Below are 14,637 nucleotides of genomic sequence, written 5' to 3'. Positions count from 1 at the left end.
GGGGGAGAGATGGCTCTGGAAAGTTGACCTCTGACCTCCACAGGCACACTGGAACATTCCCTCCATGGCCCTTTCTCCTTATAGGGTCTGTAAGCAGTTAAGACTGCTTAGTTGAGAGTTACTCTTAGACAAGCCAGTCTGCACATAAGGCTCTGAGACAAGCTGCACTAGGTTGAAGAGGCTCAGACCAAGCATCCTGGAAGAAGCAGGGACCAGCTGTGGTGGTTGAATGGGAATGGTTCATATATTTAAATGTTTAGCCATCAGGAATTGGCGTTATTTGAGAAGGATTTTGAGAAGGGTTCGTAGGTGTGGCCTTGTTGGAGTAGGTATATCTTTGCTGGAGGAAGTATGTCTCTGGGAAGTGGGCTTTGAAGTTTCAGAAGCCAGGCCCAGTATTTCTCTCTGTTTGTGGATCACAGTGTAGCTCTCAACTACTTTGGTCCATCATAAGTTCCCTACTTGGGGTTCACATCTCCCCAGGAATAGTGTCGCACAGCTTAAGTGCACAGCCACTTTCTGTTATACAACATATTTGAAGCCAGCTTTGGCTACAAGAAACCCTGCTTTAAAAAAAAAAAAAAAGTGTGACGCATTTAATCCCAGGGAGGCAGATCTCTTGAGTCTGAAGCCAGCCTGGTCTACAGAGTGAGTTCCAGAACAGCCAGGGCTACACAGAGAAACCCTGTCTCGAAAAAAAAACAAAAATAAAATAAAATAAAATAAAACCAAGAACCAGATGGTTCATGCCTTTAACTCAGGAGACAGAATAAAGCTGATCTCAAGTTCAAGGCCAACCTGGTCTACAGAGTGAAGTCCAGGACAGCTAACAATAAGCAGAAAAAATGCTGTCTTAAAAACAAAACAAAACAACAACAAAAATTTTTAAAAGAAAGGAAGAGAGAACCAGCACTTGGATTTCTGGGAGCCATCAGTGAGCGCTGTGAGGGCAGTGTCCTGAGGAAGCAGAGTGGGCAGGTCTCCTCTGAGGAAAGCCTTGTCACCCCAGCACTGGGGCCACCGAGCTAGAAGGGTCAACCTGTTACGTGATGGGGAGGGTAGTGTCAGGGGAGACCTAACGGGTGGTTGTTCATGATTATGACAAGTGCCCTTTGACCTTCCCTTGGATGGACTGTCGAAAGCCCTCTGGCGCGGTTAGTTTTATGTCAACTTAACACAAGCTAGAGTCATTTGGGAAGAGGGGGAATCTCAATTGAGAAAATGCCTCCATCAGATTGAATCGCAGGCAATTCTACATTTTTTTCAATTAATAATTAGTATGGAAGTGCCAAGCCCGCTGTGTGTGGCGCCACCCTTTGGCTGGTGGCTCTGGGTTGGGTAATTAAGCCTATTGAGCAAACTTTGAGGTACCGCTAGTGAGCAAGTTCCTCCACAGTGTCTGCTTCGGTTTCTGCCCTGAGTTCCAGGCCTGCCTTTCCTCAATGGTAGACAGTTGAACATAAAATGGCATAAGCCCTTTTCTCTCCAACTTGCTTTTGGACATGGTGTTTTAGCTTTATTAATAGAAACCCTATCAAATCCCCTGATGTCATTCTTGGGGACTACCTGTCAGGTATCAGTGTCGGCACAGAGCACGGGCTGTGAGCAGTAACGGAGATGGTGAGGCTGCCTGACCTGCCTCACAGCCATGCTCACAGGGACCCATGGAGACTGGGCAGCCAGAGGTTTGCAAGGTTCCTGGTCACGTGGGAAGGATCCGTCTTTGTGAGATTAAGCAAACAAAGAAATGAGTTGATTCAGGGACATAGCACCGGCGGGTGCTCCTGCTGTCGCTCTGATTCCCGTGGGAACTCTGGCCATGTAGCCGATGAAAGGAAGAGGTGGCCGAGAGAAGGAGGGAGTCGGAGCAGGCAGCGGACAGATGCGGGTTAGGGAGTGTGACATGTGGAACATCCCAGGAACACAGATGTGATGGCTGGAGCTCCAGCTTCATTTTGGTTGGACCGTGAAGACATGGGCTGCCCTGGGACTCGTCGAGGAACTTTGAAAATCATCCGACTCAAGAGACAGGGTCATGCTATGTAGCCCAGGCCGGCTGCAAACTCGGGATGCTTCAGCCTGCACTCCTAAGTGCTGGGATTACAGGTGTGTGCCATAATGCTTCACGTCTACTGCCCCCTTCCCAGGCATCTGGAGACCCCAGCCCAGGGCAACATCTCTGACCCTATCTTGCCTCCACTGCTTTGACACCTGCCTCTGTGGGCCTGGGCTCGTGCCTGGACCAGCACTGAAGCACACAGCAAGTTCACATCCTGCCACCACCTGCTATGTGGGCATTATCGCTTTGATTTTGGAGCCCCAGACCCCTATATTACACTGTTGTGGATGATTGGATGCCTATATTATGAAATAGTGTCATGTCTCAATTCTGCCCAATTACAGCAGCTAGGGTGCCACCTAACACAATGATGGGTCTAATTGTGTGTCTCAGAGGCAACGCTGACAGCTGTTTTAGGCCTTGATTTAAATCTCATGCCAGGAAGGACTCCTAGGGCCATAGAACCCGAGGTCCATGCGGTTGTTGGCTCTGCCTTGTGTGCTGAGGGCTTCCTCTGTAAATTCCATGAGCCTGACAAGTGATGTCTTGCTATAGGTGACACAGTATTGCCACAGAGGGAAGCACAAGGGGACAGGCAGAAAACAAGGGACTGTTCTGCTTCTCCAGCCTGGCTTTCCAATAAGCTTCTACTCTGAGGTTAAATCTAAGTTTTCATGAATATTTATTTAAAAAATCATGAACACAAAACCACACTAGCAAGGAACAGCAGGTTTCTTCCTTAGTTCTCCTGTATGGTGTGAATCTGAAATGTCTCCTGCAGGCTCCTGTTTTTACTGCTGGGTCCCCAGCTGCCTGAGGACTATTTTGAAAGCTATGGAGATTTTAGAAGGTTGGGCCTGGCTAGTATAAGTAGGTTACTAGGGGAAGGCCTTTGAAAGTTTTAAACAACCCCCTCTGGTCTGAGAACAGTGAGGGGCCGGGGGCGTGGCTCAGTGGTAGAGCCCCTGCCTAGAATCCCCCAGTGAGGGGGCTGGGGTGTGGCTAGAATTCAAATGACCTTAGAACCCATCTCTAATTCTAGAAAAAGAAAAACAAAAGGGAGGGACAGAGGGAGAAAGGAAGAATGGGGAAGGAGTGGAGAAGGCAACATGTTCTTGCCCTTGTTTTCTCATGTATGTGTTTTGGGGGATTTTTCTTTAATATATGTAAGTGTTTTGTCTGCATACAGCATGTATGATCAGTGTTCATGGAGGTCAGAAGAGACCGTCCAATCTCCTGAAACTGGAGTTACAGACATTGTGAGCCGCCATGCCATGTGGATGCTGGGAACTGAACTCAGGTCCTCTGCAAGAGCAACCAATGCTCCTAACCACTGAGACATCTCTCCAGCCCTGTGGAGGCCTTGGGAAGACTGGCTAACTCATAGGTAACTAAACAGGTCAGAGGAGAGGAGAGGACATAGAGAAACCAAGGGGTGGGAGAGAAGAGGAGGAGGAAGGGGAGGATGCAGAGCATGCAGCTCTTCTGAGAGCAGCCACAGGGGACCCCTTACAGAGAGTGAGCCTCCCTGCCTGTCATCTGTAGCCTAGCTGGCCTTAGCCTGTTGAGTAGTTAGGATCCAGGCCTATGGCCCCACTCCTAACTTTCACCTTTTAGGAAGGTGCCGGAGGCTTGGGGGGAGCACCAGGGGCCCTGACCCTGATGCCTCATGCCTTCAGCCTCACTGGATGGCCCTGGATGTGCAGTGCAGTTAGGATTCCCATGCTCGCTTGCAGAAGGAAAGGAAAGTTCATAAAATCTGATCTGACCCAAAGTTCCCAGTGCAGAGACTTGGATGGCAGCCCGCAGAAGGCCAACTGTGCACCAAAAACAAGACACAAGCTAGGGAAAGCCGGTCTGTCTCAACTTCAAGGCCGAAGGAAACTTGGAGTGGACACCAGGAGACCACAAAGAAGTTAGACAAGGGAGGAATCACAGGAAACGGGAAGCCTCATTCTGAGAATGAAATTGACCTTCTAGACATTGCTCTGAAGAAGCCAATCAGAAGACAGAAAAGAATCTGACAGGGGTAGGGGGTGAGGGTGGGAGCGGGTGGAGAGGCAGGTGGGAGGATAGGAGGGGGGCAGTGTCTCAGGGTTTGGGGGCAGGGAGACAGGAAGTAGGGTCAGAAAAATCTGTCGAAATCGGAATAGAACAGATCTCCAGGGAGAGGACAGAGCCGCAGCACCCACCCCCACCCCCCAACGCCACCCCCTCCCCCACTTTGGGTTTGAGAGGAAATACTGCTCAGTTACTGACCTGCCTCTTTCTCTCTGGTCATGTGACCCATGCTAGTATAAGATCTTCCCACCAACCAAGTTCCTTATGATTTTCGGCTCCCCCTCCTTTTTCTGTATGAAATTGGCTGCAATAATTGCTAAAACTCCTCTTGCACCAGGAACCCCCAAGAAACCTTCGCTCTGAAACCAGGCAAGGCAAGCCAGTGTGGTGTGTGCACGCAGGGGAGAGAGGATCTGAGAGGCAGCTGTGGGGTGAGGAGGAGGCTGCAGGATGTCTGTCAGAACACAGACCCAGAGGCTGAGGGTGGAGGTGGGTGTGAGGAACCATAGACCTTGAAATGAAAAGGACCGGGAGAGAGTGACTGTTTGTTTGTAGCAAGAGTTACTAACCAAGTGGAAACAAAGTCACCTCCTGTAGAGGAGGAGTCCTGTATACAGTCAAAGCACCAAGCTTAAGCCAGCCACCTGTGCTCTCTGGGCTGTGTATCTAAAATTTGGAGGTTTGGGGGGACAAGCAAGGAACTGGCTACCCTAGCTCCCCGGTTTTGGTAGGTTCCACAGCACTGGACCAGAGGAGAACCAGGTAGAAGAAACCCCTGAACTTGCCAAAGGAGGTAAGCTAACAGGTTGGGAGGCTGGGGAGGTGGCAGGGGGTGGGCGCCTGAAGCTGAGGAGAGCCAGGGTTAGCAGGGTTGGCTTGCCTTCTGGAAGTTCCCTTTTGCTCCCGAGACACACACCTCCCTGATCTCTCCCAGCTTCTATGGCTGCCTTCCCCTCTCTCCCACCAGGCTTTAGCCCCCAGCCGCAGCCAGCAGCAAGGAAGGGAACCGATCACAGCTACTTCCTATTACCTGTGAGGCTACAGAGGAAAGGGGCCCTAGAAAGCAGAGGGGAAATTCCCGTGGGAAGTCAACTTGGTCTCCCCCAGAGACACAGGATGGCAAATGTAATAACTGCAGCTTAATATCCCGCCCAAGGCTAAGTCAATAATTGCTCTGGGCAGTTCTGGCAGGTGGCTTGAGCAAGCGGTGGTGAAGAGCAGACAGCTTTGGACTGAGGACAGGAGAGAACCAGAGAGGATGTGAGCAGTCAGAACTCTGCGGAAAGAGGGTCTGCAGGCTGTGTGCACTGCAGGTGGGGAGCTCTTGACCCTACACCTTTCCCCCCACATCTTCCAGAATGACCCCAGACTGGCACAGTTCCTTGATCCTCACGGCCTACATTCTCATCTTTCTTACTGGGCTCCCTGCCAACCTGCTGGCCCTGCGGGCCTTCATGGGCCGGGTTCGCCAGCCTCAGCCTGCCCCTGTGCACATCCTCCTGCTTAATCTGACCCTGGCGGACTTGCTCCTGTTGCTGCTGCTGCCCTTCCGGATCGTGGAAGCAGCATCCAACTTCCGCTGGTACCTACCAAAGATCGTGTGCGCGCTCACGGGCTTCGGCTTCTACAGCAGCATCTACTGCAGCACGTGGCTGCTGGCCGGCATCAGCATGGAACGCTACCTGGGAGTGGCCTTCCCGGTGCAGTACAAGCTATCCCGCCGGCCACTGTATGGAGTGATCGCTGCTCTGGTGGCCTGGATCATGTCCTTTGGCCACTGCACCATCGTCATCATCGTTCAGTACCTGAACTCAACCGAGCAGGTGGGCACTGAGAACCAAATAACCTGCTACGAGAACTTCACCCAAGAGCAGCTGGATGTGGTACTGCCCGTACGACTGGAGCTGTGCCTGGTCCTGTTTTTCGTTCCCATGGCAGTCACCATCTTCTGTTATTGGCGCTTCGTGTGGATCATGCTCACGCAGCCCCACGTTGGGGCTCAGAGGCGACGCCGGGCGGTGGGCCTGGCTGTGGTGACGCTTCTTAATTTCCTGGTGTGCTTTGGACCCTACAACATGTCCCACCTGGTGGGGTTCTACCTGAGGCAGAGCCCCTCGTGGAGGGTGGAGGCTGTGGTGTTCAGCTCCCTCAATGCCAGCCTGGATCCATTATTGTTCTACTTCTCCTCCTCCGTGGTGCGCAGAGCTTTTGGGAAAGGTTTGCTACTGCTCCGCAATCCTGCCTCCTCTATGCTGGGCAGGGGAGCCAAAGAGACAGTGGAGGGGACCAAGATGGACAGGGGTGGAAGCCAAGCAGAAGGGGTACAGAGTTCTGACTTTGTCACCGAGTAGAGAGTCCCCCGGATCTTCCCGAGCATCTGGGTCACCCAGAAGTTGGTCTGGTTAGCAGAGCTCCTGAGACTTGGTAAAAGATAAAAGATTTAGAAAGAAAGAAAGAAAGAAAGAAAGAAAGAAAGAAAGAAAGAAAGAAAGAAAGAAAGAAAGAAAGAAAGAAAGAAAGGCACCCACACACACACCCATCTGCACTGCCCTCTCAGCTCAGCAGAACCACTTGACTGAATTTTCCTGCCCAGAGAAGAATAGCTCCAGGATACAAGAAGGAATGGCTACACCCCTACACTGTATTTTCACAGTGGGGTCAGGGGCTCAGAAGCAAGGTGACTAATAGGAGTGCAGTAATAAAAGTAATTTTTTCCTCAAGCTTGGAAATGCCACCTAGAGACAGTGATCTGGCTGGTGATGCTGGAAGGAAGCCAATGGAAAAGATGGGGGGAGATGGTGGGAAGAAGAGGAATGCCGGGAAAGCTCTAAGCCACAGCCTTGCGGGCAGGGGCTGAGGGCGGGCAACACACAGGGCTCCCATCTCTGGCGATCTTGGCCTTTCTATATCCGATTGAGCTGTCCTTTGTACATGTGCTCTGCTGATTTTCATATTTCGGTCTTGTCTCCACTGTTATGCTGGGATCTGGGTCACATGTTTATCCTCTGTGTCACCAGTCACTGGGTCTAGGAGATGTCTTGGTACCCGTCTGCCTGACATTGACAATGACCTGAGTGGAAGGATTAAAAAGAAGATCTGGTTTGGCAGGTAAAAATAAAGATTATGAAAGTCTGAAGCAAATGTTCACAGGTTTTGGCACATACCTTCAAATGACAATACTGTGAGGGCCAAGGAGGTGAGGGCGCTGATAAGGTCCTGTTGGATATGGGTGAGTCCCACCTGGGACTGCTGATCCACCAGGCAGCTTTGAACCTGTTGCTTCCTGCTCAGAACCCACAACTCTCTTGTATCAAGTCTCTCCAGAATGCAGATCACTGCAGTGTGATCTGCAGTGATCACTGCCCTGTGCCCTCTCCCCTTTCTTCATCCACCTGCCTAACTCATTTCCCCTCAAGGAGCCCAGTGACCTTCCTCCCTAAGGCAATTAATTCTCTAACATGCCCAGCACTGCAGAAGTTGAGACAGGAGGATTGTGAGTTTGAAGCCAGCTACGGGCTACACAGGAAGACCCTGTCCCTTTTAAAAGTAAGTTAACTTAAAATCATCAGAGAAGAAAAATTGTTGAGACAGAGTCTTCTGTAAGTGGCTAAGGTTGGCTTTGAGTTCCCCGTGTAGCCAGGAGTGATCTTTAACTCATCCTCCTGCCTCTACCCCGTCCCCAAGGGTAGAATATAGGTACACCACCTTGACTGTCCTGGAAATAATATATTAAACCCAAGGGCCAATGAAATTGGTTCGGCTGGTAAAAGCACTCAGTTGTATAAATCTAATGACCTGATTTTGATTCTTGGAACCCACAATAGGTGGGATGTGGTGGTGTGCACCTATAATCCCAGCTCTGCTGAAGCAATGGGAGGTAGAGACAGGGGCCAAGCTAAGCCTGGGCTACGAACATGGCAGAGACGAGAGATCTACCTACTCTTTACAAAGTGGAAGGAGAAAACAGACTCCAAAGTTGTCCTCTGACCTCCACATTGCATCTCTATGGCACACATACACACAGGCACAAGCGCACACATGCATACACACACAATAAACTAAAAGCGTATTTATTTTTGAGGCAGGGTCTTACTGTGTTGCCTTAGCTAGTCATAAGCTCATTATATAGACCAGGTTGACCTCAGATTTACGGAAACTCACCTATCTCTACCTCTTGAGGGCTGGGGCTAAATCATGACTTGTTAAAAGAAAATAATTTAAAAGCCAAGTATAGGCTGATGTGGCAGGAGAGAAACTCAAGCAATGTTCTAGCTCTCAGTGAGTCTGAGGCATGGTAGCTTGGCAAATGAGCTCATCTGGGAGCGGTCGAAATGGCTGGGTGGGTAAAGGCACTTAACTGCCAAAGCTGACGACCTGAGTTGGATCTCCAGAACCCACAGCGTGGAAGGAGAGAACTGACTTGCACAGGTTGTTTTCTGACCTCCTCCTGTGTCCCGTGGAATGTGTATACACAGTCAAGTGCACATGTAAACATACAAAACCAACCAGCATAAAATAATTTTAAAGCTCATTTGGTTTGGGCAGCATGAAAAGAAAGAATAAAAGTTAAATTGGCAACAGCATAGCACTGTCACTTAGGTCTGATCTGAAGCCTGCTCGGAACTGAGAGGCAATTAATTGTCAGCACAGTAACTCAGGGATTCAAGTGCCGTAAAATCAGATAGGATGCTGAGGGCCAGAACATGGTTCAGAGTGTTAAACACACAAGCTGCACAGATCGGAGTTTGGATCCATAGGGCTCACACTCAAAGGTCAGCTATGTGGTACACAGTTGTAATCCGAACACTCCTGTGCTGTTTCCAGTCAGAGATGGGAAGATGCCCTGGGAGCTCATGAGTGAGCAACTATCCTGCAGATAGGACAGGAGAGAGCTTGCCTGGACAACATGGAAGATGAGAACACACTCATGCTGCCACACGCACTAGGGCACACCCATCTCCTAACATCTCAACGACAAAGGGAGGCACAACCCTGCCAGTGTTCGCGCTGGGGAACCAAGGAGTTTATTGGACTTCCTTACAGAGCTAAATTACAAGGGTGTGGGTACTGCCCACCCCCCCAGCAAGCTGTTCCTGAAAAGTTTTATCCAGCTTACCTACAGTCACATAGATAGAGACTCCTTCTCTTCACCACCACCCCCAACACTCTGCAATATAGTCTGGCCGCTTCCTAACACCTCACTCAATTAAAGCAGGGTTGCATACCACCAGTGGTAGAGAGATGCTGGGTACTCAGGCCAGAGTCCCTCCATGAAGGGTATGGACAGTCAAGAAAGCCAGCTGGGATGACCCTTTGGCCAGGGTGCACAGCTGAACTCCTTAAGGTGGCAGCTGCTTGCCACAGAGGTTTGGCCCTTGTAACATCCAGATCGCTACACACAGAGCAAGTGTGTAGCATCTAAAAGCATGAAAGTTAACAGCACTGGGAGCTCACTGATAATGTGGATAGCATTAACTGCTAGGCACTGGGATAGATAAGGGGCTGGAGAGGGTTTCGGTAAAGATCACCAGGTTAGGAGATCAAATCTGAGGCCACAACCCACAATGCCTGCTCTTTGCACCAGAGTGGTCTAGCTATTTGGCCACGTGGCTGGGACATGATAATACCTGTTTTATGGAAGACGCTGTTCAGCGTGGCCCCACAGGGTAAAGCAAAGAGCATGACAAGAAGTCATGTCTCCAGCAGTTCAAACACATTAACTGCCTCAGGAAGACGGTCACTCCCAATTTCCACGAATGTTGGAGGAAGAGACAGCAAACACACACACACACACACACACACACACACACACACACACACACACACGGACACGGACAGGGACACTGAGTAATCAGACTTCCGATAGGCACTGAGCCAGCTAATTGCTGGACCTCCAGCTCTGCCTGCCTTCCCTGGGTCTTTAGCAACCACATCCACATTTTGCTAACTGTGAACTATGTTTTGTTGCTAGGACAAAACATAAAAAAGGAAGCCTTTGGAAGATGTCTCAGTGGTGAGAGTTCTTGCCGTGCAAGCATGGGGATCTGGGTTCGAATCCCCAGCAGATGCATAACATGCCAGGCATGGCTAAGTGTGCTTGAAGGACAGAGGCAAACCAATCCTGAGAGTTCGTTAGCCAGGCAGTCTAAACAAAATGGTGGACTTCTGGTTCAATGAAGGTCAGTCTCTTGGCAATAAGATGGACAGAGGAGGACACCAAAAGTCTTTCTCTGGCCTCTCTGTGTATACACCACACACACACAGAGCACACACAGCACATACACACACACACACACACACACACACACACACACACACATACACACACTCAGAAAAGAGTTTACTTTGGCACCTGGATTGAGGGAAACAGTCCATCCCAGTGGGGACACAAGGCAGTGGGAGCGTGAAGTGGCTGGTCACATGACATCGATAGTCTGGAAGCAGAGAGAGAGAGAGAGAGAGAGAGATGAATGGTGGAGCTTAGCTAATTCTCTCCATTTTTATTCAGCCCAGGATCCTTCAGACCATGGAATGGTGCTCCTCGCCTCCCCTCCCCAAGTCACAGTGCGTCTTCTGGAAACACAGACACTCCACGTCAAGTTAACAATGAAATCTTACCATCAGTCACACTAACTATGTACAAAAGGGAGTCACTTTGCTCTCAGCGGGGGCCCAAGGAAAATCAAAGAGAGTTAAGTCTGAGATAGTAGGGAGGAGCTGTAGACACTCATTCACAAGGAATTAGCATTCATGATCACTCTCAGTATTGTCAGCCCAAGGACTCTGGAAAATGGGGACTTATTTGAGCAACAAGTATGGATCGATTACCCCAGAAATACCTAGTAACTCAAGTGTCAACCAGCCATGGTGGCCTGTACTAGTAGTCCCAGGACTTGGGAGGAAGCCAGGGTAAGAACTTGGATATGGCTCCATGGGTCAAGTGCTTGCTGGGCAAACATGAGGACCTGGCTTTAGATGCCCAGAGCCCACATAACAGCTGGGTGTGGTGGCACACATCTGTAATTCCAGCACCAGAGAAGGGGTCCTGGGGGCATGCTGGCCAGGCTGGCCCAAGCTCCAGACCTTAGGTTTAATGAAAGACCACATCTCAAAAACTAATGTGGGGAGGTGGGGTGCCTGGAGACTCATGTTAGTGCCAAAGAACATAGACTGCTTTTCCCAGTACCTACATGGTGGCTCACAAAATCCTGTAACAGCCCCAGGAGATACAGCGCCCTCTTCTGCTTCTGTAGACACTGCATGCACCTAGTGCAGATTTATACATGCAGACAGAACACCCACATACATGAAATGAAAGTAAATAATTGTTTAAATTAAAAATAAAACTAATGTGAAGAACCATTGATGAGGTCACCCAGTGTTGACCTCTAGCCTACACATGCACTCACACAAATGAGGGTTTTTTTCCCTAACACAGGGACACACACGTGCACATACCTCACACATTAAAAAAGATAAAGAGCAAAAGAGAAAGAGGGGGAGTCTGAGAGAGACACAGAGAGAGGCAAAGAGAGAGAGACCAATGGAGACTCATAGAGATAGAGACAGGCAGAAAGACACCAAGAGAGAGAGAGAGAGAGAGAGAGAGAATGAGAAAGACACACACATACAGGGAGAGAGAGGGGGGAGGGGAAGGGGTGGGGGAGAGAGAGAATATGCACTTACTAGAATATGCACGCTTAGAGGCACAACACTGAGCCTTGGCTGTCCCCTGCATTACTCTGGGGCTATCTGGGAGCTGTGGCCAGCTGCCACAAGGAAGAATCACACAGCATACATAGCCTAAGAAAAGTCAAAATTCATAACTGGAGTCAAGTTTCTACTGAGTATATTGCTTTCATATCAATTTTGTTTGTTTGTTTTTAAAAGATTTATTTATTATTATATGTGAGTAGTCTGTAGCTGTCTTCAGACACACCAGCAGAGGGCGTCAGATCTCATTATGGATGGTTGTGAGCCATCATGTGGTTGGTGCGATTTGAACGCAGGACCTTCGGAAGAGCAGTCAGTGCTCTTACCTGCTGAGCTATCTCTCCAGCCCCAACACCAATTTTGTAAAGTCTAAAAATATCATTGATTTGGGTCATCTCAGATCCAGGACCCTCATAGAAGCTAGACACATAGCTGAGGGAATGGGGATCTGAGGACACAAAAACAAGGCTCCTGTGCTACCTGGGGGCTTCTGTAGTCAGGGAAGAAAGTAATTAAAACCCATTTAAAGCCAGAGAGATGATAGTTTGATGTCTAAGAGAATACACTTACAGAAGATGGAGTTCAGTCCCCAGCACCCATGTCTGGTGGGCACAGTCACCTGAAACTCCAGCTCCAGGGGATCTGACGCCCTCTTCTGGCCTCCTTGAGCACCTGCACACATGAGCGCATACCCACACACAGACACACACACTTAATTAAAAGTAAAATAACGGCCGGGCGTGGTGGCGCACGCCTTTAATCCCAGCACTCGGGAGGCAGAGGCAGGCGGATTTCTGAGTTCGAGGCCAGCCTGGGCTATAGAGTGAGTTCCAGGACAGCCACGACTACACAGAGAAACCCTGTCTCGAAAAGCCAAAAAAAAAAAAAAAAAACAAAAGTAAAATAAAATCTTAAGGAAAAAAAAAAAAAGACTCAAGAACCAAAAACAGTTAACAAGTAGATCTGTGTATTGGGGCTGCGGAGGGGAGGGGAGGTTGGAGGGAAGGAAAGGCCCCAGTTTGCAGCTCTTGTCAGTTTCTGGGTCCTATAAACACTTCACCCCTGGGGCCAGTTTTTGCCAAAGTTAGGAAACTGAGCATGATTTTGTTAAGGGCTGCTGATGAGCGACTCATGCACACTAACCCGGCAATCACACCCCTGCAGAGGAAACTTCCTCAACCCCTAGCAACAAGCCGCAGAGGGTCTGGCAGAGGGTTTTCAACACAATGAGCATTAGTTCAGCCTTGCCGCCTGTGCCTCCTCCAAGAGCATCTGGGTGGCTGTAGAATTCTGGGGCTCTGTCTGTATCCCCTTCCCTGCAGCAGGATGACAGATGGGTAAACAGAAATATTAGTGCCTGGTTAATGAGTAACACAGACAGCAGCTGCCAGCAGGAAACAGAAGTGGAGGGAGCTGGAGGCAGGCCTGCAGGAGTGGGGTAGGGGTGGGGGGGATTGGAGGGGAGAGGTGGGGTATCATTGACCCCTGGCTTCCCCTTTGAGATGCCACCATACCCCAAGCTCCAAAACCTCTAACCACAGTAGAGTTTGTGTACACAAGATGTGGGCATTTTGGTCCATGTCTGTGGTTGCAGACAGTTGGGGGATGGTAACGGTCCAGAAGAAAGGATATTCCACTGGCCGTGGCCTCCCTGCCTCTCAGCCCCGGGCCTCTGAATGTTTTCCCTCCTTGGCCTTGCTTCTTACCTCCTGGGGTTAAAAAGACTTTTGCCCTGTTTTCTTTTCCTTCTCGTTATTTTCCTGTAGTTACAGGAAGTGAGGCCATTTCTCATCTACAAATTGCACATCTAACCAGGAAATTGGGGCAAAGATCGCAGAGCCACCAGTAGCCTTCATCCAGTTACCCACTTGGCAATGGGTGGAGCGTCTGCCTGCTGAGGCAGAAGACTTGATGGGGGTGGGACACTGTTCTGGACCCTATCAGCTGTGGTCTTGCAGCTTACCCAGGGAGGGGCTATCCTCAGCACCAGGGTAATCTCAAACTCCCTCTCTCTACGCCCTGCCACCCCCTGCCATCTGTCATCCTGAGTGGTGACCAGCCTCACGGAAACAGGAACGTCAATACACAGGTCCCAAACTTAGCTGTGTTCACTGTACATGTGTGCTGCTGTGTGCCGTTTCTATGGTATCATGACAGGCACAGGCCCACTTGAACATCCACAAACTCTGGCCAGGGCCAGTACGTGTCAGGTCTGATCTCCATGCTAGCGACCACGCAGTGGATAAGAAGCCTGGGGTCCTTTTTACAGGTGGCTTGCACTCAGTGGGAAAGGCAGACAGACAGAACAGCAAATACTTACCTCAGGGGACACGGAGAGGAGGAGCACAGGAGAAGAAGCTATGATGATCCTTGAGTTAGAAGATGATATGAGGGCTGGAGAGATGGCTCAGCGAGTAAAAGCACTGACTACTCTTCCAGAGGTCCTGAGTTCAAATCCCAACAACCACATGGTGGCTCACAGCCATCTCATAATGAGATCTGACGCCCTCTGCTGGTGTGTCTGAAAACAGCTACAGACTACTTATAATAATAAATAAATCTTTTTTTAAAAAGATGATGGTGTGATGATTGCTGTTAGTGTGTATGCAACCCCCCCCCCAAATGAACAAAAGTATGAAGACAAGATTTTTGAAAAAGAGGAGGTGACTTTGGAGGCAAAGGCAGGAGATGGCCTGCGGCGGAGTGGCCTGGGGTGCACTGGAAGATCTTGTCTCAAAAAAAGAAAGAAAGAAAGAAAGAAAGAAAGAAAGAAAGAAAGAAAGAAAGAAAGAAAGAAAGAAAGA

General features: G+C 49.7%; 1 protein-coding gene across 4 annotated transcripts; it reads left to right on the top strand.

Moving 5' to 3' along the window:
- Positions 1 to 1,805: 1,805 nt before the first annotated feature.
- Ffar2 (free fatty acid receptor 2) lies at positions 1,806 to 7,252 on the top strand. Of its 4 annotated transcripts, none has more exons than XM_021166634.2 (3): positions 1,806 to 2,106; positions 4,852 to 4,913; positions 5,303 to 6,561. In XM_021166634.2, the coding sequence occupies exon 3, from the start codon at positions 5,479 to 5,481 to the stop codon at positions 6,469 to 6,471; it is 993 nt and encodes a 330-aa protein (XP_021022293.1). In that variant the 5' UTR covers positions 1,806 to 2,106; positions 4,852 to 4,913; positions 5,303 to 5,478; the 3' UTR covers positions 6,472 to 6,561. The 4 variants fall into 4 exon arrangements, with proteins under 4 accessions (XP_021022293.1, XP_021022294.1, XP_021022296.1 ...); XM_021166635.1 differs by lacking the exon at positions 1,806 to 2,106 and adding an exon at positions 3,940 to 4,088 and having other exon boundaries at positions 5,478 to 7,252; XM_021166637.1 differs by lacking the exon at positions 1,806 to 2,106 and adding an exon at positions 4,404 to 4,489 and having other exon boundaries at positions 5,478 to 7,252.
- Positions 7,253 to 14,637: the final 7,385 nt, after the last annotated feature.

Source organism: Mus caroli, chromosome 7, assembly GCF_900094665.2.
Source record: "Mus caroli chromosome 7, CAROLI_EIJ_v1.1, whole genome shotgun sequence".
NCBI lineage: Eukaryota > Metazoa > Chordata > Mammalia > Rodentia > Muridae > Mus > Mus caroli.
The sequence above is the reverse complement of the archived record's forward strand: the minus strand, read 5'-3'. Positions and strand labels throughout refer to the sequence as shown.